Genomic DNA, 23,623 nt, shown 5'->3' with positions numbered 1-23,623 from the left:
AAATATTTCAAAACTAAAAAGCTCTGTATAATTTTATAAAACTGTATTTAATACTTGCAACAGCAATGAGAATATGATATTTGATCTCTTACAAGAAAACAGTATGATTGCTTAGACCAGAATTTTTTGTACTTCATTTTACCTGCAGTTGTTTTTTGCCTGACAATTATGCTGGCATTCTTACCTGAGCAATTTTTCTCAGGCTCTCAGAAACTTAAGTTAACTTTTCATTTCACATAATATACTATGTGAATTCTGGAGAGCAGCTAGATAAACAAACATGCTAAATAAAGAAGCCTGCATCTTAATCTCTCGAGAATATACAAAGGATCAAACTACCCTTTTGACTTTGAAAGTCAAAAATATTAGTTGTCCCGGCATTGTTTCCTCAGAATCAATTTTGACTGCATTTTGTAGCTAGTCTTTTCCCTTCATTGCTCTCCCATGCCTTCTGTCAAAAAGTTACAGCAATCATTTGGAAGTTCCATTTCTTTTTGCTGCATGCTCTTTTTTTTTTTTTTTAAGGAAGCTTCTGAAACCCTGAATTTTCAATGTGCTACTACCCACTTTAAATATGTAACCAATAGGTAGTACCTAATTTTTTTTAGTCCTACAAAAACACCTGACAGTTAAGGAAAGCAATGTGCAAGGGCCAGAAGGTCTCTGTAGTACAAAAACAAATTATGCATGATGTTAAGCGTGTAAAATGTTATTGTAACAGTAATGGAAATACCAATACTTTTTAGTGGCATTTTCTAATATAATGGCACTAGTAATAATACTACGTGAGAAATTTTTAAAGTACTTTTGTTCAAAAAATACACTGTGTTCTGTGGGGTGAAGGAAAAGGAGTATCATTTTAGCTCCTTTTGTCCTTTGCAGCGATCAACATGGACAGCAGTAAAATATCAGTGGTTGACAGTGGTGTTGAGCAGAAGTTGTCTTCACTCTCCGGTTGGAAATCATTGCCTAAAATTTGCCCTTCTGTTCTCGGTTTAATGGTCTCTGTATCCAAGGGGAGCTCAGATGCTTACGGAGATGAAATCATTGCCTCCTGTTCCCAGGGGCCCACTGGTTATCATTACACATAACATGCAGACAATACTGCTAGGAGCCAGTTTGCCTCATGGTATTATGTAGTTCATCACCAGCTTCTGTAGCATGCTAAAGAGGTCTTGCCACACAGCTTGGGACTATTCGGATGTAGACTCAGGGGTCTCAGCAGTTATTTCCCTGCTTTGCATCAGTTTTCATCTTCTTTATCCCTTTGTGCCGTGGTCCACCTCAGGCAGTCTCCTTCTAGGGGAATCTGAAAGGAGCAGCTGTTACAGGCACCATTTCCTCCAATTGTTGCCACTTGGTTCCTTTTGCTCTTTAGCCTCCCTCCCCCAACATGCACACACAGGATCATGCATATGAACTTGTTTCTCTTTCATTCATGTCTTCTAGCAGGGCAGAGAAGCATATGTTCAAAATAGTCATTATCTGTTGCAGTAATTAAAGACTGAAATGATTAAGCTGCAGACTATTCTATTGAAAAACGCAGTCATTTTGTATCAAATGGGCTGGTTTTGTTAGAGAAGGTTTTTTATTTGCTCGGGACTTGGTGTTTAACATAATTTGATTTGGTGTATAATCTGTATAAATTAGTTTAATTTGATTTGATATATATGATTGATTTCAGTGGAGCTACTCAGATGTAAAAATATCAGTCTGTGCAAGTTTAAAAGCCTGAGAACTAATTATGTTCAATAGCAGTGGGATATGTTCATAATATTTTTCATATCATCTGGTTTATAATCAAGCCTAATGGTTTTTCCACAAAATATTAATAGTTCACATTATATAGATTTCATCTTAAGCATTATAGATTTTGTCATGGAGAGCTCTCCATCTAAGCTAATTTTAAAGTAATAGTTACTGTTTGCTTGTTTTTTTCCTCAGACTCACACAAGCAGAGTATTAAGTGAAACATTTCTGTGTCATTAGAAATCTTGCATAAGGTATTATAATCTAATGCTTGATGTGGGATTTTTTTTTTTTTTTTTTTTTTTTTTTTTTTCTTAGACTGGGCTTTCAAGAATTCTTTGAATTGTAGGGTATTATGGATTTTTTTCTCTTTCAATTAGAGTTGCATCCCAAATCATTAGGAAAAATCCAGTCCTCATTCCTGGTCTAAGTGTTAGGATTTTTTCTAAGTGTTCCTTTATTTTGGATATTGAATCCTGTGCTTCAGATATGTTACACGTTTAAGTAATAGAGGCAGTGTTCATGAGTACTGAAACTCATGCCCAGCTAAATGTGGTAATTTATGACATAATGCTATCTGCATGAATTTTCAGAATTGCGATACACAAGCCACAGGCATAAAATTATCAAGAAAATTTATGAACTTGCAAAGACATCTTCACATTCAAAATGACCCTGTTAAAGCGATCAGAGGTGATTAATGGCCATAAACTTAGTTTCTGTAAAAGTCTGTGTCAGACGTACTGGGAATTTTGTCTCATGCAGCTGGGGAGAATGTGAGTGGGGCGCAGATATTCTGAATTTGGTATGTACAGTCTACTTCATCTGATTACATCTGTTATATCTCATCATATGGATTATGCCCAGATGGATGGATGGATGGATTTGGTAAATCAAGGAGGATCTTAGCAAGTACAAGAACTCCAAAAGGTAGAGTGGATGTTATTCTCCTTTCTCCCAAATATTGAGTAAGGTCATTGAGAAGAATGAGCCATGTGAAGTTAGAAGGCTGAACTTCAAGTCGGTGGCATCTGAGTAGACCACTGAGTTTAAGCTTTCATTATTGTTACCACAAAAAAAAAAAAAAAAAAAAAAAAAAACTCTCAAATGGGAACTCATAATACACATCCAAGGATACTCTTTAATGAAAATTATTTCAAACTTCCTTCTTTTAAGTTAGCCATATTGTTCTTTATTCATTTAACCATTGTTAATGAAGTGTAACATTTTCAGCTTAGCAAATGGCATCACATGCTTGGAAAAACATCTTAGCATGCCAGGTTAAGAAGAAGTCTCGTCATTCCTGGAGGCTCCACTTTCATTTAAGTGATTTTTAAACTGTTTTTAAAACTATATTCATATAGGAATTTAGTGGTTTTCATATCTGAGGAATAAACCCCCGAAACTTTGAGGCTTCTTAGAAAGCAGACACTTCTGGTTGATGTTGACACTGACAATAGATCATGTACAGAGGAAGGAGTGGCCCAACTTTGAAATTGATTAAATTCCATGTTCCTAAAGGGTCCCACTGCTGCTAGACACTGGTAAAGATAATATGAACAAAGATAAGTGAGAGAATTAATACTGGGAGTGAACTTTGCCCCAACATATTACACTGACTCAAATACTGAGGGAATTACGAAATTAAAAATTGTTTGTCTTGACAAAATACTAAAGAAGACCTAGAAGTTCAGGGAAGAGATAAATGTCTGATCATCCAACTAGTTTTTTTGTTGTTAATTTAGCACTTAATTCTTAAAGTGAAGGACAGTTCTAACTTTTTATTTGGACATGAGAGTTAACACTCTCTTACTGAAGGAAGGATTTCTTCTGTTGGTTTAAGGTAAATAAGATTTTTCCTATCTTAATCAGCATCTTGAAAACCTGGGGGGGAAAAAAGGGTTCTGATTATGCCTGAGATGCAGGAATACTGCTTTCCTTCAATACTTTTCCATACACCCATAGTTTTGCACCTTAGCGTCCACTACACTTGCCTTGAAACATGGTGTCGTGTTCCTTTCAGTCTGTGGTTCAGATTGCATTTTGCTTGGTTAATGGCAGCACAAAAACTCCCTTCAGTAATGTGGAGATTTGTCAAGATAAATGTGCCGCAAGAACATCATCTGTAAGAAAATACTTAAATGCAGTCCTTCTGCAGAATTACAGTAGTCTAGTTATACAAAAGTTATGGAGCACTAGAAACAATATTAAATACATTTAAAAATCCATTACCTGATGACGAGAAAAATCATAATTCCATGTTTTCCCACAGCAACAATGAAAATAAATGTTCTAGCAACTTGTTGATATTGACCCTGGTCTTCAAGATTCTCCTGTCCCATAAGAACGGCTGCCAAAGCACCATGAATGGCTGGATTTCCATCTCATGCACTACAGTTTTCAATTTACTCATTCATACACCCCAAAAGACTAGGACTACTGCAGTGAGTTGAAAGTTTGAGTGCACAGTCCACTAGATAAATCTATAGCACCTTTTCAGAATGTTAGAGTTATCTGACCACTGGTGTTCTCAAGAATCTGAATACAAGTTGGTGACAAAAAGTTTAAAATCTCAATTTTGAGGGCTACGCCTGGAGGGCATTGTTTTGTTTGTTTCTACTTCTGAAACAGCATGAAAGTTTCTTCGTTTATGTACATTTATAAGATTATGTAGCTTTACTTAAAGATATATATATTAAACATCCTGGATTTAGAAGTTCTGCTGTTTAGCATATCAAATATGGTTTCCCAAACTTCAAAATCTATCTCTGGCAGTATCTTAACTCTACAATGATAGATTGTAATATTTTATTAATTATTTATTTATTATTTTATTATTGTCTTACACACGCATGCAGGCACTTACACAGACACACTTTCTGTATCAGTATGGAAAAGAACTGGAGGAGAGTGCAGTGCAGCTATAGTAAAAGTATATTTACATCATAATAGATATTCTAAGATCAAGAGAATTCTTTGTATAACTCTGAATTATTTCTGAGAAAATAGTTCCTAACTGTTGTGTTTGAACTCAAAAGGAGACTGTGTGTACTAAGAGTTTGCTCAGCTCTAATATCTTGAAAAATTGAGGACAAAGCCATAAAAATTCCTTGAACTGCTCTGCTAGGGAATAAAAAGAGCTTTACATGTGGTTTTCCCAAGGCATGGTGGGCAGAGCACTTGGCAGTCATGGAGCCTCAGCTCCGGTCTCATCTCTTTGGTGTTGCTGCTGGGATGGAGCAGCCTCTGTGTGCTCTCTGCTGGTGTGGCCAGTGCAGGTGGCTCTTCCTTGTGCTTCCCCAGGCAGGTTGGCAGCCAGACTGGGGACACAGCTAAACAAGGTCTGCTTCTGGGGAAGAAGGTTACAGTTAGCTTGTCCTGACTGAGATTTCTGAAACTCCAATAACTTCTGTCAGTCAGTTGCAGGATGTGATTTAGGTATTTTCTCTGGTTTCTGTTGAAACATTTTTTAGGGCAGCCAGTAAAATATGTTTGGGGGGTTTTTTGGTTTTTTTGGGTTTTTTTTTTTTTTTTTTTTTAATTTAAACACCTGCCTATGTAGTTTCCCTCATTTCATTCCCACTATAAGTGTGCTATACCTCAGAACCTAAATGCTGTACATGATTGAAGGAAAGGTATAGCTGCAGCATGTATAAGTCCATAGTTTATGTTATCTGGTAACAATAACATACAAGATCTTAGGAAGTGCCAGCCCATTAGTGCACTTCCATTAGTGAAGCTGCACATTCTATACACAGGGCTGTAGCAAATGGCTGAGGAACTGCAAGAGAAATTTTCCAATTCTATTAGATAATCTACTTACAGAAGTCAGATTCTTAATGGGCTGTGAGAAGGGAAACATTTGTACCCAGACTGTTTAAATTCAGGAATTTCAGTACTTAAATGCAAATGTATTCGTAATATGGGAGGGTTTGTTTTCCATTGTATAGTTAATTCTAATGAACAGATTATATATTAAAAAAAAAAATCTGTAAAGTAGGGCTTTTGAAATTAGATTGGTTTCTCAAATTGGTACAGTTCATGCTACAGCAATTTACTGATTAAATATGTCTTTAAATTTCAATTCAGTTATTCTCAGTGACTTTGTGGAGACAAGTCATATATTCAGGTATTAGCAAATGCTTAACAACTGGGCTTGATCAGAAACATTGATGGCTAAATTGGAGAATAGGTCTTGATTCAGGCATTAGATCCTGAGGAATTTGAAATTTATCTTTGATAATAAGTAACCTGAGAAATTAAAACACTGAGGCGTGCCTGTGTAAAACTGAGAGCTTGGTGCCTCCTTGCTAGAAGCAATTTGTTTTGCTGTTTTGCTTTCAGCTTATGTATTATTTCAAAGCTGATCAAAAGAATTGGTAGCAAAGTGTGAAATAAATTGTACTTCTAAAGAAATCGATTTCACATTCCTTGGTGCTTTAAATGATTTTAGTAATATTAATATTTAAAATATTTGTGTGAAATCTTTTTATGACTGCATATACCAGCAAAGGTCCCCATTTCATTCAGCTGTTTTACATACTAGTAAATTACACAGTAAACATTGCAGAAATGCTATCTTTTAGCACTGAAATGGATGCAAAAGATCTCAAGCGTCTATTTGCATCAAGTTTTATTCAGTTAATAAGAAGTCTATTAATCCTTTTACTGTATTACATGGGTTAAAACTTGAAGAATATAAGATTTTCAGCTGAATGAGATCCCTCCCTTCTATATTGGTTTGCAGAAAACTACCTACTACATTGTCTAATTTAAATTGGTTTTATACTTTCCTAGTTTATCTCTGCAGTTTTGATGATTATTATGCAAATTTTAACTGTTTGTTTGTTTCCTTACTTGCTTTTACCTAGGAGAACTTTGTGTAGTTATAAATATCTGTTCAAGATATTAGTAAGCATGAAGCAGAATATTTATAAGTGCTTTGTCTAATAAGTAATGGGCATTTAAGCATGCATTTATATATAGATATCTTATGATACTATTGTCTTAGGAGGCTACAGTGATCTCACAGCCAGGTATGTTCACATAGACACAACAATCTGATAAAAGCAGTCCAGACATCTAGATCACAGTGCTGCTATACAAATGCATTTCTTAACAATTCATGTTATTGCACTTACCCCAATTTCCAGTCCTGTCCACCCTTTTCTCCTTGTTTCTTCCCCTGGCTCTGCCTTTGTCTTTTATGTTGTTGCAGAATCTCACTTTTCCTTTACAAGTCACCTCCATCTGCTTATGTGTCAGAGTGGCCCTGGTGCCACACATCACATAGAGGAATTCTCAAGATGAAGGGCTATATTCACATCACTACTTCTGTCTCAGCACTGTTTCATGCTTGTCACTGCTCAGCACTCAGCGCCACACTGCCTTGTTTTGTCAATAACCATTTATTTGTTGCTGGAATAGTAGCAACCATTACATCTGACCTCCCTGTTTCATCAATTATGAATAGATTATTGGATGTGAACATCTGCAAAAGCTTGCTGTTGAACTTACCTCCTGGCTGGGATTAGATAAAGTATTAAACTGTTGTTTATTGTCAGGCCAAAACTCTACTGGGAAGCCAGGGAATTCCAGGACTAGCAGACTCCCATCAGCAAGCACCAAAAATTGTTTAGTATTGCCACCGTTTCCCATAAGATCGTAGCCATTTATTATTTACACTTATTACTAGTTGTTATAACATACTTGATAAAAGCTCTTGGCAGGCACAGTGTTTCCAGCTATTGTCACATCTGTCAGGATGGAAAGGATACATAAACTGTTTTTTCCTCTTATATTGCTGTTAAAGGGTAACAGATGAAGCTTCTTCACTCCAGACTGTTAAGCCACGCTTTATTTTGAAGAAATATGTCAACAATGGCTGGCTTGGAAAACATTACATTCCTGTCCTAAATATAGATTGCAATAACCTTTACTAGGGCAATGTCTTTTGCAGTAGAAATTTCAAATTGTACAATAATAGTAAATGAAAATACTTGGATTTGCTGTCTGCATAGTTTTTTTGCTCTGAAGAACCTGGATGATTTTTTTTTTTTACATTTTTCTAATATGAATGAATAATAAAACCCTTTATGATGTTTAGGAAATAAGAAAATTATTACTTAATTGCTACAAATTTGTTGTGTAAAGAATCAGAATTAATATAATTATTGGTGTCACAGAAGGCCAGAATTAAGGACAGCAAGGCAGAAACAAAAATTAACTTCTCTTCAATCATCTGTACATTTCATCTCTTTAAGCTTTCTGTGCAGCAAAATGAAGCATACAGGGTGAACTCCTGACCTTGTGGAAGCCAATGGAAGTTTGAAATTACTCTGGGGAAAGGAACTTTTTCAATTACTTACTTGTAGTTACGTATCATCCATTCAGAATCAAAGCAAAATACACATGCCCTGAGTATTATATGAAGCAGACAAGACTTGATACAGGCAAAGAGCCTTAGCTCTGATCTTGATAGACTGTTAAGGAATGAGTGAAATGTTTGTCTTCCCTCCCTTAATCCTTCAAGTAGATGCACACACGAGTAACTTGAAGCATGTGTTGCTGAGTGTTTGTAGAGCATGAGGGTAAATACTGCACTTGATAGCCCAGCAGATGAGGGGAGGAGGAGAGAGGCTGGATTAGTTACCCGCAGGGAGAGTGGAGCCAAGCAGCACCTCTGTGGTGGCCATGTCCTAGCTCTGGGAAGTCTTCAACAAGGGTGTTCCCCTTTGACATTTGACTTGGACAGTCTTTGGGGTGCATTCTTCTACTTCCCTCCCCTGTCCCTGATCCCCTTGCTCCAAGATGTGTGCTTATGCTACGCATTATCCAAATAAAGTCCCTGGAACAGGAGCTCCGGAACAGATCAGTTTGGCCAATTCCAGCCAAATTCTTTCTGTCTCTGTAAGAAGATTGACAACATTTGTGAGTTTCTGGTAATTTATGGAAGTGGATGTGGCTAAGAGCAAGGGGTTAACAGGACTGAGTTGGTGAATTTTAGTTGTGGGTAAAGAGAGAGAAGTAACAGTTCAGTCAAATCGGGGAGGGCTGCCTCTTTCCTGGGTGTGGCACCCAGGTTCTGGATCCCTGAACTGTGAGCATGCAGGTGGAATATGTGCAGCTTCTACCCTGGATGCTCTCTATGCCTGAACATATTTAGCGCTGAACAAGGTGTGGCCTACCATTCAGTTGATACTGGTGTGTAAGATTCCTGGGATCAATGAGCTCCGCTCCTTGTCATCAATGCATTTCGTCAAGAATACAATTTTCTTTTGCTGTCCGACCTCTCCCACGCTGGGTTGTGGCAAAAATAAGAATACATCTGGGTTTGTATTGTGAAACTTTTTTTTGATCTTACTTGGCATGGCCACAGGTGTGTAACCACTCAAATTATGGTAATTTGTAATTTTGAAATACGCATTTCTGGGGAAGCTACTGGTCAGAGTTCATTGAACTGCACAGTGCCTGTGCATACAATTCTGTTGTCTCTTATTTTCACTGGACTGTATCAAGGTGATTATTTAGCAACCATCAGAACTATGTGGTTTTTTTCTGGAAGCATTTAAGAGGTACGAAGTGATATGAGTCCTGTAGTGTCACTCGACTGCATTGTCTGTCTACCTACACCTATTGTTGGCTTCAGAAAAACACTGTCAGATGCTGCTAGCTGGGCTGGGCCTTAGCCTGCCACTGCAGTGCCTGTCAGGAATCATTAGCTACTGATCTCTTTGACTAATGGTGCAGTTGATAGTCTGATTCATGTTCAAGATCTGTAAATGAGGCAGAAGCATCTTTCCTGCTCACCAGCTGTGAAATGGCTAAACACAGCTAGATTTGCAGAAATCAAAATAAATGTATTTCCAATAAAGTTTGGCAACAATATCAAATCTAAAGCTGAGAGCAGAACTATGTTTTTGTGGGTTTTTAAAGTTACGGTATTATAAATCAGCGTTATCTCATCATGTGCTTGTCAGAGAAATGTATTTTACCAAAGCAGTGAAATGCTGGTAGTAGCATTAATCTTGTGTTGATTTGGATAGATGTTCTTTATTCAACATAAATTCATACTTTCAATATTTTCTCTTTTGTCCATTATCCCCAGATGTATCAGTGCTCATCGGAGCCTCTGTGCTTTTGTCTGAGTCCTGCATACGCTAATAGGGTTGTGTGTGAGTGTTTTTATGTGCATAGAAAAGAATTACAGGTATGACAACAATAAAAAATAAAGGGTGGGATTTTAGATGGAGAGGGTTCTTGGGGGAGGAGCTCCTGTATCTGTTTTATATTAATGGAATAAGCCCTGGAGGGTCAGCCTGGCATAATGCCAAAATAACAGAGAAGTAAATCTGGGCCTGAGAGCTCACTAATATTTTTCTTGGAAAAGGAGATAAATATGAAATTCACCACTAGCTAGAGGATTAGTGTGAGAGCCACATCACGAACAGGCTCTAGTTTGAGGATTTTACCAGAACTTAATACTTTATTTTTACACTGTAATTGTAGACACAATAGACTTAGAAAGACATGAAAAGAGAGTTGATTTTGTGAATGGATGCTCCCACAGGAGCTATGCTGTGGTCTGTTTTGTGGAAAACAAAGTTGAAGTCCACCTTCAACTTCTATCTTCCCACATCCTGCATGAAGGAGGAAGTGTGATTGAAACCCACTGTATTAGACTTTGACTTTCATGTTATTTGGGTTTTTTTAAAGCTAATGTTTCCACAGATCCTTAGAAGTACGAATTCTGAGATAGTCAGTGTGCTTGGTCACATTGATCCAAAAACTAATCTGTGACCAGAATCAGTGTGGTTTTTATAATTGCTATGTTGTTAAACTTAGGTTACATTTTTTTATATAAAGTTAGAAAGAACAGTATGTTATTCTAATCTGTTCAACCTCATATACAACAATCATTTCCCACTAGTTGCTAGGAGTATCAAACTGTCTTTGAAACAATATGGAAATTTTATAATTTCATAATGGAGTTGAGCATGATCGAGATAAATCTATTGTAACCGCTTCCTTCCTCAGAACTCTTTTTACATGGCTAATTCTAAAAAACCAAACAAAACATAAAGGAAAAAACAGTCATTTCACCCCTTCAGTAGCTCTACATCTCTGGAAACTTTGTCTAACTTTTGAGAACGAAATTTTGCTAAATATGCATAATACTCAAACTGGTTTTAATATACATTACCAGTATAGATTCTTACATAATCCTATTCAACATCTATTTACACATTGTTATATATTTTTATTAATGAATAGATGAATTAACAAATAATTACAAAGAAAATTACCAAGATGACATTTTCAAACACAGTATTTCCTATAGAATACTGCAGTAGAAGCATCCTACCTTGCTAAGATGGTTTTTCTTTTGTTGTCTAATTTTTTCCCATCCAGGAAAACTGCACATTTCCGTAAGAGTTTTCACATTAATTATTAATTATTCTACCTCTTCCTTGGATGTTATTTTCCCCTGCACAGAATGACTAATATGTATATATGTGTATATATATATATATATATTAAAAATACCATTTTCTAGCTATGCTTCTGTCTAAAGACAAACTTTCATTTGGAACCTATAAATTCCATTAAATCCAAATGGTACATTTTCCCAATATTTATCGACTTCCCAGAGAGCTGATAGATGACTGGCAGAGCCCTGCCCACTCAATACTCTCTGCCACATGCATGTCTTTTCCTATGTGATATCCGCAGGAAGCCAGTTAGATGGATTGGCTGTTCCTATCCCATAAAAATAATCAGGAAAGTTTTCACGCCCACTTGTTGGTTTTAGGCTCTTTACAGATTCTGGCAGGCATCATTGTGTGGATTCCACTTGATTTTCCAGCATGTAAACGTTATAATTTTTTTGTTTTAAATGAAAATTAAAAATGTGCTGTATTTTCAAGAGCGTCTGGGTGAAATCCTACAATGCTTATGTGTTTAACCATCATTTTAACGTGTTCTATCTGTTCCTCTTTTTCTATCCTGAAATGTTTCTATCCTGAGTGTTGAAGGTTGGGCATACATCACAGGAGAGGAGAACCCTTTTCACTTCTTTCACATAAATGGATACAGGGCAGTTGTGTCATCCAGGGGCACTACACAGCTCCTTTCCATCAAGCCCCTGTGTCCCTATATCTTACCTGAAGCTGGAGGAGTCATTTGAAATACAGACATAAAGAGTACATTTTCGATGGTAATTTATCAAGACTTTCTCCCTTTAATGAAGATGATTTAATTAACGTTATTTCCTCATTATTTAGAATGAATATCTGATTTGTGTAGAGTAGTAGTGACCTGGGATCAAAATAAGCACTTTTCATCAATATGAATGAGTGGCTTTATTTATTTACTTCCTTCTTGCTCGCAGCTGTTGCAGCAATGCAATGAACCAACATTTTACTTCAGCTATGCTGTGTATGATGTGTCCTTGGGTTTATCTGTACTTTTCAGGCTTTTTGATATCTTTAATAGAAAAAAAATATATGGTAGCCAAAGCCTTAGATTCCTAAGTAACCTTTCTGTTCCAGATAGTAATGACTGCAGGCCCTGTGTCCAAGTTTAATATTGTAGAGGCCAGTTTAAGTGCTGGGTTTCAGTCCAGCACATAACATTTGTGACACCTCCTGACACTCTAATAGCAGGTTTTCTAATATGGGCACGATTATTTCAACAAATGCCGTAGGTCCCCTGAGCTAAATGCAATACCAAGGATTATTTCTCGGACACCTGTGAGTTTCTGCTACCATCCTGGATTATTAGAAGGATGTACTGCAGGCACTGACAACATCATGTATGTATTCAATTTAGAGAGAGTTCTGAACTGATGTGACAACTTCCTAGCTGAGGTGCCTTTGTACTCTTTCTGTCACACCTAATGCATTGATAACTCAATTGGCAGTGACCTGCAAGGATAGGATGCAACATTAGAACACTACTGATAAGAAAGTACTTGAGGGATGATAAATAGGGCAGTGCACATTAATAAATGCTGCTTTTGGTGCATGCAGAGCTTATGTAGCTAAAGAATAAGAGTTGTGTCCAGGGATGCTGCTGCATGTAAAACTCCTTCAAGAACTGGGAAATCTGGGTGGTGGGGACAGCAACGGAAATGGTGACACCCACAGCATTAGCACGCACAAGTTGTCTTCTCCTGATTGCCAGCGGCAGGGGATGCACTCATAGTAGAAAATGCCCAATCTTTTACTTCAGTATAAAAAGGCATCCTGGGGCATGCAGGATATTGCCATATGTCCCTGGGCATCTCCCATCCCCCTTCAGAGCTGGTAAATGACATTCACTACTCCTTTCTTGGAAATGTGCAAAAAGGATTTCCGTAGAGAGTCTTTGGAGATTTCCTGTTTTCTCATGTGTGTAATAGATTGGGTCAAGCAACAAAGAGGAGGGATGAAAGAATAAGATTTAATTTTATATGCACTCTCCTGTCATCGCCACTGGAAAAAAAAATGGATGAAAAGAGAAATTCTGCAATAAGGTGATGTCAGTGTTAAATTAAGATCATATGTTTTTATGCAGCAGCTGTAAGCCTTCAGTTATGGGAGGGTTCATAATAATAGAGTAGATTCCAAGCTGATATTAACAAACTTCTTGTGTGCGAATTAATTAATCGGAAAAATAGCAGCATTATCAACAGTAATTTAGCCAGCATAGATGAAATATGTAACCTGTAATTTATTCAGTTTTGGGGCATCTGAACTGTACTAAGATAAACTGTGACAGATTAAAGAAGGAAAAATAATACTGAGTCGTATTTTAGCATATCATTCTAAAACAGTATGAATGCAGAGGACACCATCTTAAGTTATTGATTATCAGAAACTCATAAAAGCACAGGCTCTTGAAATCTTTTAAATTATGGATAAGGAAATTTATACTGCAAATCGGGGAGTACCTCTTTGGTCTTTTGCAAATTGCCAAAATACAGAGACATAATTGCAAATTACATCTTTTTGATTTGTAATTATTGAGTAGTTTCAAACAACTATAAATAATGATCAAAACCCTAGTCCCATTATGACTAATGAGAGGACGGTTGCAGTTGTGGGAAGGCTTTAATTTTGCTTTCTGCGTGGACAGAGAGATTAGGAGGGGAAGAAAAAGTGGAAATTCCCATTGGGAAATTCTAAAAACTTACGGGTTTTTATCTTCCTGTTTCACAGGTTTTGAACACCTCTGTAGGAATCTTCAGAGCCCTTTGTGATTCTGCTGGCCTAGGCAGAGCATATGCAGCTGTAGCCAAGATCCTGGCAAGGTAGGTTAGCACATCCTTGCCTGACTGTCAGTGCAGATTCACTCAGCTGTGAAAGACTTAAATTGTTAAGAGGTCTGTCGCTTCCCATTACTGACTGCTTAAAATTTAAGCAGTGCCCTTCTTGCAGTAAGTGACCCTTTCATCGAAAGTTGTTTTAAACTGTTACACATTTTTTTTAAGTGTATTGTTCTAGTTTTTCTTTGCCTGTAAACTATAACATGTCCTTTTTCTTCCACATTTTGAGGGCTTTTTAAGTGTTGGCATGGTGGGGTTTTTTGTTTCTGGGTGGACTTTACCTTACTGGGAAATAGAAATGCAGACCTATTTTCCTCTGTGAAAGAGAGAAAACCTGGAAGAGTGTAGCAAGCTTCAGTAGGTGTCTCAGTGTAATATTTTCTGAACTGTAAGTTTTCATTTATTTGTACCACTTCTGTGGATGCATTTCTGGTTTGTGCATGTGTAACTAGGTACAAATTTGTTGCAAATATGATGCTTGTGTTCAATATTTTTGTTTCAGCATCTGGCATTAAAATCTTCTTGCAGGTGAATTAGTTTAGTACCAACAATTTTGACAGAAAGTAATCTAATGAAATTATCATATGAGATAGGGAAAAAAGAGATTGAAGTGAAGGTTGCAACTTATTCTTAATTTACCCTGTGTTTGAAGACCTCAGTGCATATGATGTATGATAGAGCTTGGCAACTGTTTATGGAGAGGGACTTGTCAGCGGGTTTATTTCAGTGTGCAGAGTAAATTCTCCTCTTTGAGTCAGATCCCTTGTCTCTTGGCCTTACCCAAGCACACAAGGATCAGCCACAACCACAGTCCTCTTCAGCTCTCTGATGCATAATTCATGTCTACATGTATTCTGAGCATCCTAAATAAGGACACGGGAAAAGATATTCAAAAAAACACATAACAGACTAAGAATACCAGGTCTCAGTTTTAAAACTCTCTTAAAGCCTAACCAAGAAAGATCTAGTAGCTAAAAGACCAGCTGTTACAATGAGTGGCTTTGCAATGAGTACAAAATTTTCTGAGCTCTCAGTGGCATTCCTGAGCTCCTTGTATCCTCAAAAAGCAGCAGTCTAGGTAGAGGCTGGGTTAAGATAGTCAAGAGAACATCCCTGGTAAACCACATATATTAATTTCCTCTCTGTGATTTAGGCATTCTGGAATGAGGGCACATGCATTTATTTACTCAGAAGTTGCAAATTTTGAGATCTTTCAGAAGTCAGTTTGTTAAACCCTTCATCTGAAAGACCATTCCCATGCAATTCTTTTCTTAAAAGCAGACCTAAAGACAGAATGGCTAGTGATTTTCTTCTGCATCAAATCTGTATTCCACACCTTCTGGGAACGTTCTTTAACTATCCAAGAATGGAAATTCCCACTGCTTTCCGGTTCTTGCAATTTGAAAAAGAATGAAAACAGTAGATGAGAAGCAGTGGGAGTAGATACTAAGAGCAGTGAGACACCTCAATTTAGGATTTAGGGCATTCTTCTAGAAGAGGAATATTCTGATTTCTTCAGGTGAAGGAAGAGTTCAATCTCATGTATAGGATCAGGGATTTAATCAACTGAAGAACAAATTAGAGAACAGATTGGGTCTTCTTGGTGAAGACCCAGCCATAAACCTTTTCTCTGGAAAATGGCTGTTGTAGTACTTTTTATAAAACCCATCTGCTAGTTTTGCCATGAGAGCATTTACCAAATTAAACACCTTACATAAGTACCTGCTTTGAAGAGCTTCAGGTACATGATAGGCATTTGCTGCTCACCCCTGTAAAATACCATGATGGTTTTCAGCAACTTTCAGTTGTTTGAGAAACTTATATGGAGGAAAGTCTAGGCACTTAAGAATCATGGACTGATGGAAGCATAAAAGAGTTTGGGTTGGAAGGGATCTTTACAGGTCAGCTAGTCCACCTCCCCACAGTGAGTAGGGACGTCTTCAACCAGATCAAGTTGCTCAAAGCCCTATCCTGGCTGGCCTTCAATATTTCCAGGGATGACGCACCCACCACCTCTCTGGGAAACCTGTTCCAGTGTTTTACCACTCTCGTTGTAAAACATTTCTTCCCTAAATCTAATCTAAATCAACCCTCCTTCAGTTTAGAACCCTTTTGCCCGTTGTCCTGTTGCAGCAGGCCCAACATTTGCTCAACAATTTGTCCCCATCTTCACTAGGTCACTTCAGATACTGTAAGGTCTCCCTGGTGACTTCTCCAGGCTGAACAACCCCAGCTTTCTCAGCCTGTCTTCATAGGAGAGGTGCTGCAGCCCTCTGAGCATCTTGGTGCCCTCCTCTGCACCCATTCCAACAGTTCCATATCCATCCTGTCCTGAGGATGCCACAGCTGGACACAGAACATTTTGGATAAATGCTCCAATAATTACTGCTGGTGATGGAATCCCCATATTCATCTTGTTCAATTTTCATTTATTTGTATTATTACCTGATCTAGGCTAGATTTGTGTAAATAAATTTGATGGATAACATGTTCACAAGAGGATGACTTTTTCCCAAAAATAATGCATTACTACCAGAATGTCTGTGAGAATTTGCACTTAGTTCCTCTTCACTGATTGGAGAAAGTGCCTGAGCCTTCCTGAATGGCTCAGAATCTGTCTATGGCTTTGGAATATTTTGTGAAATCTTTGCTGCAGATGTTTCCAGAGACCATGGGAAACTGAAAATCTTTATCATGTGCATTTAGTCATGTCATTTTCCAAGGGAAAGAGTCTGACATAATAGCATCATGTTCTTGACTTATTCTGCCAGTGTCCACCATGGTAATGACTTTTTGTGGACACATGATTTATACATCCAATTCCATCACATGAGCAATCCTATAAAAGGTGCATATTTTCATAAAAGTCTAATAGGGGTAAAAATCTCATAGGGCATTTTAGCATGAAACTGGAAAATGAGTTGCTGTAGATGTGTAATCTCTTCTGCTGAAGTCATCATAACTGTTCTGTGGGATCATGAATGACTATATCTTTAGGAAATTGCATTTTATGCATTTAGGAAGGTGATGTCTAAGGAGATAGAAAGTATATGGCTGTATAAAATAACATGTAGATTTTTGAAGGAACTATAAAATATTAGCCCTTTGAGTAGGAAAGACCTGTTTATCATGTTATCAGGTCAGGTCTTGTGCAGGATAAAATGTTTCAGTAATCCTTCTGCATACTTCAAATATCTCAAGCTGTAGTGCTTTTAAAAGTACTTCCTTTGAAAAATTGTTAAACTGTACCAACCGCTTGCTACCTGGCATAAGTGAAGTTCTAACAGTGAGAAATACCTTTCTGATACGTCTCAAATTGATTCCTGTTTTCCTCAAAGAGGTTATAGGCCCTAGCAATTTTCATATATTTCTATATGTGGAACAGAAGTTTTGATGTGAAAAATAAAAAATGGAGAGAAATACATCAAAACATTTCTATTAATTCATGAAATTAAGAAAACCTTTTTACATTTTCTCCTGTCACTGATTCCATTTGCTTTATTACTTTCAGCCTCTAGCCCACAAACTTGGTGGCACAATCAACAAACCCCTTAGTGGCTGTTTCATCTCTGCTCTATTTGATTTCTCCACTCTGAGTAAATGATTAAGTTTTCATGCATTGGTTCAACCAAAATCTATGTTCACTCAACCACATCCTTTATTGATTACTTCTACTGCAAACAGTAGGCCAAGTGTGATATACATAATTGGACAGTTGTCAGGGGATGTGGGTGTTAACAGTCCTGTTTTCCCAATTGGAAACTGGAATCACCTTGATACACAAATATTCTGTGCTGTTTCATTCTCATTCCTTGGACCAAGGAGTCCTTTTCCTCAGAATATATGTTTTTAACTCTCAAAGGTCTGGTTGAATGGATTTAATGATTATACCATATAATATGCTCTTCAAGTTGCACCTGTGCACTGCATATAGAAAACTAGAAAAACTGGAATTAATATTTGTCTAACACTTTAACCTTGTCCTTTAACTTATATAAATCATATGCTGTATTTCTGTAGGGAAATATTTGATTTTCTTTTCTTTAGAAAAAAAAAAAAAAAGGCATGTTAAAAAAATATGTGTCTCTAATTCTAAAATTTAGAAGCCTTTTGACATTTGGTAAATGTTTATGGTCTGATATGTTTCATATTCTCATGGTAATAAGATCCTTAAATTAGGAAAGTTTAGTAAATTCTAGTCTGCTAACTGACCACTAAGCTTTGCCATTGCATATCCTTGAACATTTCAAGAATGTTAGTTTGCAGTGGTTTTAGCATCCTTTTGTAGTAATCTTGCCCTCTGAGTCACATACAGATATTCACTGCAATATTGTAAATTTGCAGCTAAGCTTTGCTGTGTTTCCTGTTTCATGGCAGGCTGTTATAATTACTCTAATAGCATAAAAGAAAGAAATTCACAGTTCTGCCGGATTTTGAAAGCACATATCCCTAATATAGTTTATAACAAAAACTGTATTGTAAATAAATGCCAAGCAGTCATTTGCTGCAGGAATATAACTTGAACGTGGTTTAAGATGGTGAGAAAATAGATCACAATTCTTTATCACTTACAGAAACTCCTATTTTTGTGAATTTCTTAATTAAGACTGGATTTTTCTGTCTTGCTTGGTGCCTTGTCATTCAGCATGCTACACTCCTACATTAGTGACTCAAGTTCATGGCTAATATTGAGGTCAGCTGGAGTAACACTCGGGCCTTAAAGGGAAGATGGGCACCTCAGATGTCTGTCTTATATCTTGCAATCACACTGCTGAGGTCTTATATTGTTAATATGACTGGCTTTATTAAATAATAAAAAAAAAGAAATCTGCAAATTGTTATTGTCAAAGTACCTTAGGCAATTTTCAAGTTAGATGCAGCTATGACCTCAGGTTGCTCTGAGCTCACTGGGATTTGGGGGTGGCACCTGCAATCCACAGTTTATAGGTTTGCCTGTGTGACCCTGGCCGCCTTTGATCCACCCAGCCAAAGGGCAGTATTGTGTTCCAAGGAAAGGCTGTCACCCCAGAAGTGAGATACAGCACTTTTATGGAGCTGCTGCTGCACCACCAGGTTCTAGAGCAGCTCTGAATGACAGAAAGCCTTACTGAAAAAAACCATTTTCATACCTCCTTCCCCTATTTTGTCAGGATGTGAGGTCCAGCTGAATTGAAAATATAATCAGCAGTTCAATAGAAAAAAAAAAAAAAAAAAAAAAAAAGAGATCCAAAAGCCCTTCCACAAAATCATCCACATGTGTTTTCATTCTAGGCCTTAAAATATGGCACAATTTTCTGAAAGAAAGTTTTGTTCTATTTTGCTGAAAGGATCCAGTTTTGCCCTCAGACATTCTGTGTGGAGTAGTCTCACTGGGCTCAGCACAGGTAGTGCTGAAGGCCATTTGGAAACAAAATCCAGTCATGGATGAGTCATCACAAAGTAAAGTTGTTTCAGAACAAGGGGGCAGTTCTTCAGCATTTGAAGAAGCCATCTGAGTAAATATTTCATTTTGTCCCTGTCCTTTGCTTCAGTCAGGGAAAATCAAATGAGGCTGTGAAGTACTTGGGAGAGTTTGTGAAGGATGCTGAGAGAGCTAATCTAAGGCAAAGCCTGGTGGATGCAAATGTCCTACTTGGAAAAGTTCACAATGAAAGAGTAAGTACTGTTTGTAGTAATGATCTCAAACAACTTCATCTACTTCTTCGTAAAATCTGGTTTTGCCTATGAGGTGACACAGGAGGATTTGATCCAGGTGTTGCATCTTGCAGGTGTAACCCAAGGAGAAGTCACTGCGTGACTAAATGAAATGTGCCTTAATTTTCTGGGAAAGGTGAAAATTTCACATCATATTTAACACACACATCTATGTAAAATAGATGAATAAAAACCTTCACATTTAGATCAGAACAAACTTTACATGTGAAAAATCTTCATGGAAATCACCATTGGGGCCATATATGCCCATAAAGAGTCATTGGTTAATGCAAATGAAATTTTATTGCACTATACATGAATGTATATTGCATTGTATACTAATGAGCTGTTTATAATCTTAGCTGCGGTTCTCCTGTAGATTCTCTCAGCCAAATTTATGAAATGGGTTCTAGCATCAAGTAGTTTGTCAAAGGTCTGTTAGAAGTGGAAGGACTTTCTCTTCTGTCTCCACATGCACTGAAGTAACACTTGGGTTTTGAAATCAAAAGGATTAAAGGCGTTGCTGCAGAAGTGAAAGATTTGTGCTTTCACACCTATTTTAGAGCTGAATTGCTACACAAAATTATTTAGATACAAAAAGTAATAAAAATAATTTGTTCTGTATGCTGAATAATATGGAACTTAGGAAATGCTTTCACTATGAATAAAATAAAATTAGAAATACCCTTTTATCTTCTGTTGCATATTTTTTGTCATAAGTTCTGTGTTTAATATACTGAACAGAATGCTTTCTCCTTTTCACTTACACCTTACATTATCCCTAAATGCCCCTATTTTTTTTTTTTCCCCCCTGGATTCCTCTTATGGAGAGCTCCCACTACCAGAATTGCAATCCTGTTTGTCCTGTTTTTATTTCATAAGCAGTAGAATTTTTTTTTTTCTCTATAATGTCTAAATTAGCCTGAGATGAGAGTTTTCTGTTTACATGTGTTCTAACATAAATGATGAATTTCCCATTGAAAATTAAGTTTTAAGGTGTTTGACATCTTGATGAAGTAATTGCAAAATGGATCTGAAACTTAGAAGAAAGCAGGGTGATATGACAATGTGCTGAATTATTCTTGTCCAGATCTAAAAAATAATGAAATAAATTCTGTTTAACTACGTCTGTATTTCATTCCTTCTTCCACCATTGCTAATAATCAATTCAATAGAACTGCTATTTTAAGAACTAATCTCTATTTGATTATTCTTTAAATTCTCTTTCTCAGTTCAGAATTTTCTGCCTTGAACTGGGGCAGTGGTGTAGAAGGGCACAAGTGCAGTAACTTAATCTTATTAATGTATATTAAATATTTAGTTAAAACATTAAAAAAAATCTTAAAGTTTGCAATTCCCTGCTTTCTGTATCATTTTTTTTTTCTGCAAGGTCAGCAGTATTTACCAAAACTGAGTATGAATTAACATTTCCTCTTTTGGATCATTGCCTGCTGGTGTCAGCTGTCATCACCAGTATTCTCTAAGTTAAGTCATTATTACGGTCTTTTTATTCAACTCTGTACATCCCCCAGTGATAAAATTTGCAGTAGTACTGTCCATCAAATTAAAGATATCTCTACTTATATCCAGATCTATCCTTGGGGACCTTTAGTAAACCAGGGATATAACTCTTCCTGTTCCTCCAAACACAAATCACTTTGACCAAATTCACTTTGCTCTGTCCATACTGTTGCTGTATCTTTCCTCACCAGTACTTTTATTTAGTGCTGTACACACAGTTTGCTTTCCAGTAATGATTGTTTTACTCAGGTGGTTCTTGTTTCCTAAAATGCCTGGGTTTGTGTTGTGCAGGACTGTTAGGTCTCATTTCTCCCAGTTTGTTAAGCAGGTTGCTTATTTAATATGTTCACTCTGAAGTTTGCATGATACTCTTTCATTTCTCATTTCACCTTTTTCAAGTTTCTTAGTCTGATATGCTGCATTCCTCTCATTAATTGCATCACTTAACCTGCTATAGTTCTCATGAGTATGGTAAGTATGTGTCTCTTCTTTTTTATTATATTACAGCTTATCATTCTTTATTCATTGCTGTGTCCTCATAGGCCTAATTCTACTCTTCTGCTGTATTAAACAAAGCTAAAAGACTACTAGAATTTCTATTACTCTTTTCATCCTTTTTTAATTATAAGCACATTTTGCCACTTACAGGAATTTTCATCCCAAAAAGTGGTATCAAGTGAAACAGGTACCAGTTGGAGTCTCTCCTCCCTGGCTCTGTGCAGAAGGGAATTTCAATCTTACCAAATGATGAGATTGAAAGGATAAGACAGCTCTGAGAATGTTTTCAAGTCAGGAAGTTTCTGCCATCAGGGCAGCAGAATTCCATGCCAATGGTAGGATAGAGAAATTATTTGAGTTTTCTATTCAGCAACAGTTGGGCTACATTTTCCCTACTGTTTCTCTTTTTGTGATTAGGAATATCCCTGAGGTTTTGTATACCCCTTTCTTCCCCCATAAAGGAGTAAGTTTTAATTTCTGTTCTTTTCTGAAGTCTGTCACTTAGTTACCCTCTTTTCTTCCATTTTTAGGATTTATTTTTTAAAATTTAATACCACCATAAATTAGGACCCTTCCTCCCACAGATAAGTTGAATGCAATGAAACAACAGCAATGATTTCTAAACGGCCTGGATGCAATCTTTATTAATACTTAGCATTTATATACTTGGATTTGTATGCTCAAAATACTACAGAGATACCCAAAAAACTATTCAGTTCAAAGATATGAGCAGTGTTATCTGGATTTTAGAGGTTAGAAAACAGCAAGGGAGAGACTTGCTCAATGCCCTGCCACGGGTCATTCTGTGGGCTGCCACGTCTCTGAGGCGTCAGAGAAACTGGCGGTAACGTGAAGGTAAAATACAGGCGACTACAAGCAGTTTTTTAAACATTATTGTCTTTTATTTTCCCTTCTTTCCTAGGGAAACTACAAGGAAGCCCTGGAACATTTCAGCCAGGCCTCCGAGGCGGCGAAATCTTTGAACAATTTGCCCTTGGTGGCAGAAACAGAGAGTTACTGTGGCATCGCCAAGGCTCATCAGCTGATGGTGCCGTTCAACAGCCACGTAGCAGCAGCGGCGGATCCCCTCAGCCTGCGGTGCCTGCTGGCATGGAAGCAAAACAGAAGTGACATGTGCACTGACCCTCTTACAGCCGGTAAGGCAGTGCTTATGAAACACATTAGTGCTGCATTGTCCTCAACGCTTAAGTCATTTTTCTTGTAGGGTTTTATTAAATTATTTCCCGGGCTTAATCCTTGTACGGAACGGAGGTTGGGCTTTGCTCTTTTGTGCGCTTGTTTTAGAGGCTGAATTAAACAAGTTAAAATACAGCGTAACAGGGAGAAATGGAGTGGATAGCAACTTATATTTTTTTCAGTGCTGTTTGCCAGAACATCACAGTTACGTGTTTTAGTCAAAACATAATTATTTTAATCTTTCAAGAAGAAAATCATAATCTCCATTTGCAGTACACTTTTCAAATGCATCCAAAAATAAGATCCTTGTTACTAAAAGTGAGAAGAAATTTCTGCTTGACATAGTTCTGAATCCAGAAAAGCACACTGCTTTATTTTTGGTTTCCTTGTACTTGACATCAGAGAGAAAAGGAAAAAAATAAAAACAAGTCTGCTTTCTTTACTATGTTTCCTTATCTCAGAAAGAGCAGAGGACTTTGTGTGGAGTAGACCTCTTTCTTCATGGGTTAAATTTTCTTTACTCTTTTTCCCTTGCACAGTATATTAATACAAGACAAACTGAATTATGCATTATCTCCAAGTGCTGATAGTAGTAATCTGTATTGTACTGAGCAAGGAGGAGGTGTAAGTCTACCTTAAAACTTCCTGCTCTGCATT

General features: G+C 37.1%; 1 protein-coding gene across 1 annotated transcript in view; it reads left to right on the top strand.

Moving 5' to 3' along the window:
* The window catches only part of TTC29 (tetratricopeptide repeat domain 29), a 68,124-nt gene extending 44,716 nt beyond the window's left edge, over positions 1 to 23,408 (top strand). Inside the window, exons 7-9 of the mRNA XM_040065442.1 lie at positions 13,950 to 14,041; positions 19,588 to 19,711; positions 22,692 to 23,408. Of these exons, the coding sequence (XP_039921376.1) occupies positions 13,950 to 14,041; positions 19,588 to 19,711; positions 22,692 to 22,994 (519 nt within the window). The 3' untranslated portion in view covers positions 22,995 to 23,408. The remainder of the gene's footprint in view (positions 1 to 13,949; positions 14,042 to 19,587; positions 19,712 to 22,691) is intronic.
* The last annotated feature ends 215 nt before the right edge of the window (positions 23,409 to 23,623 follow it).

This window comes from Hirundo rustica, chromosome 5 (assembly GCF_015227805.2).
Source record: "Hirundo rustica isolate bHirRus1 chromosome 5, bHirRus1.pri.v3, whole genome shotgun sequence".
NCBI classification, from domain to species: Eukaryota; Metazoa; Chordata; class Aves; order Passeriformes; family Hirundinidae; genus Hirundo; species Hirundo rustica.
This window is presented reverse-complemented; position numbering and strand designations above follow the sequence as displayed.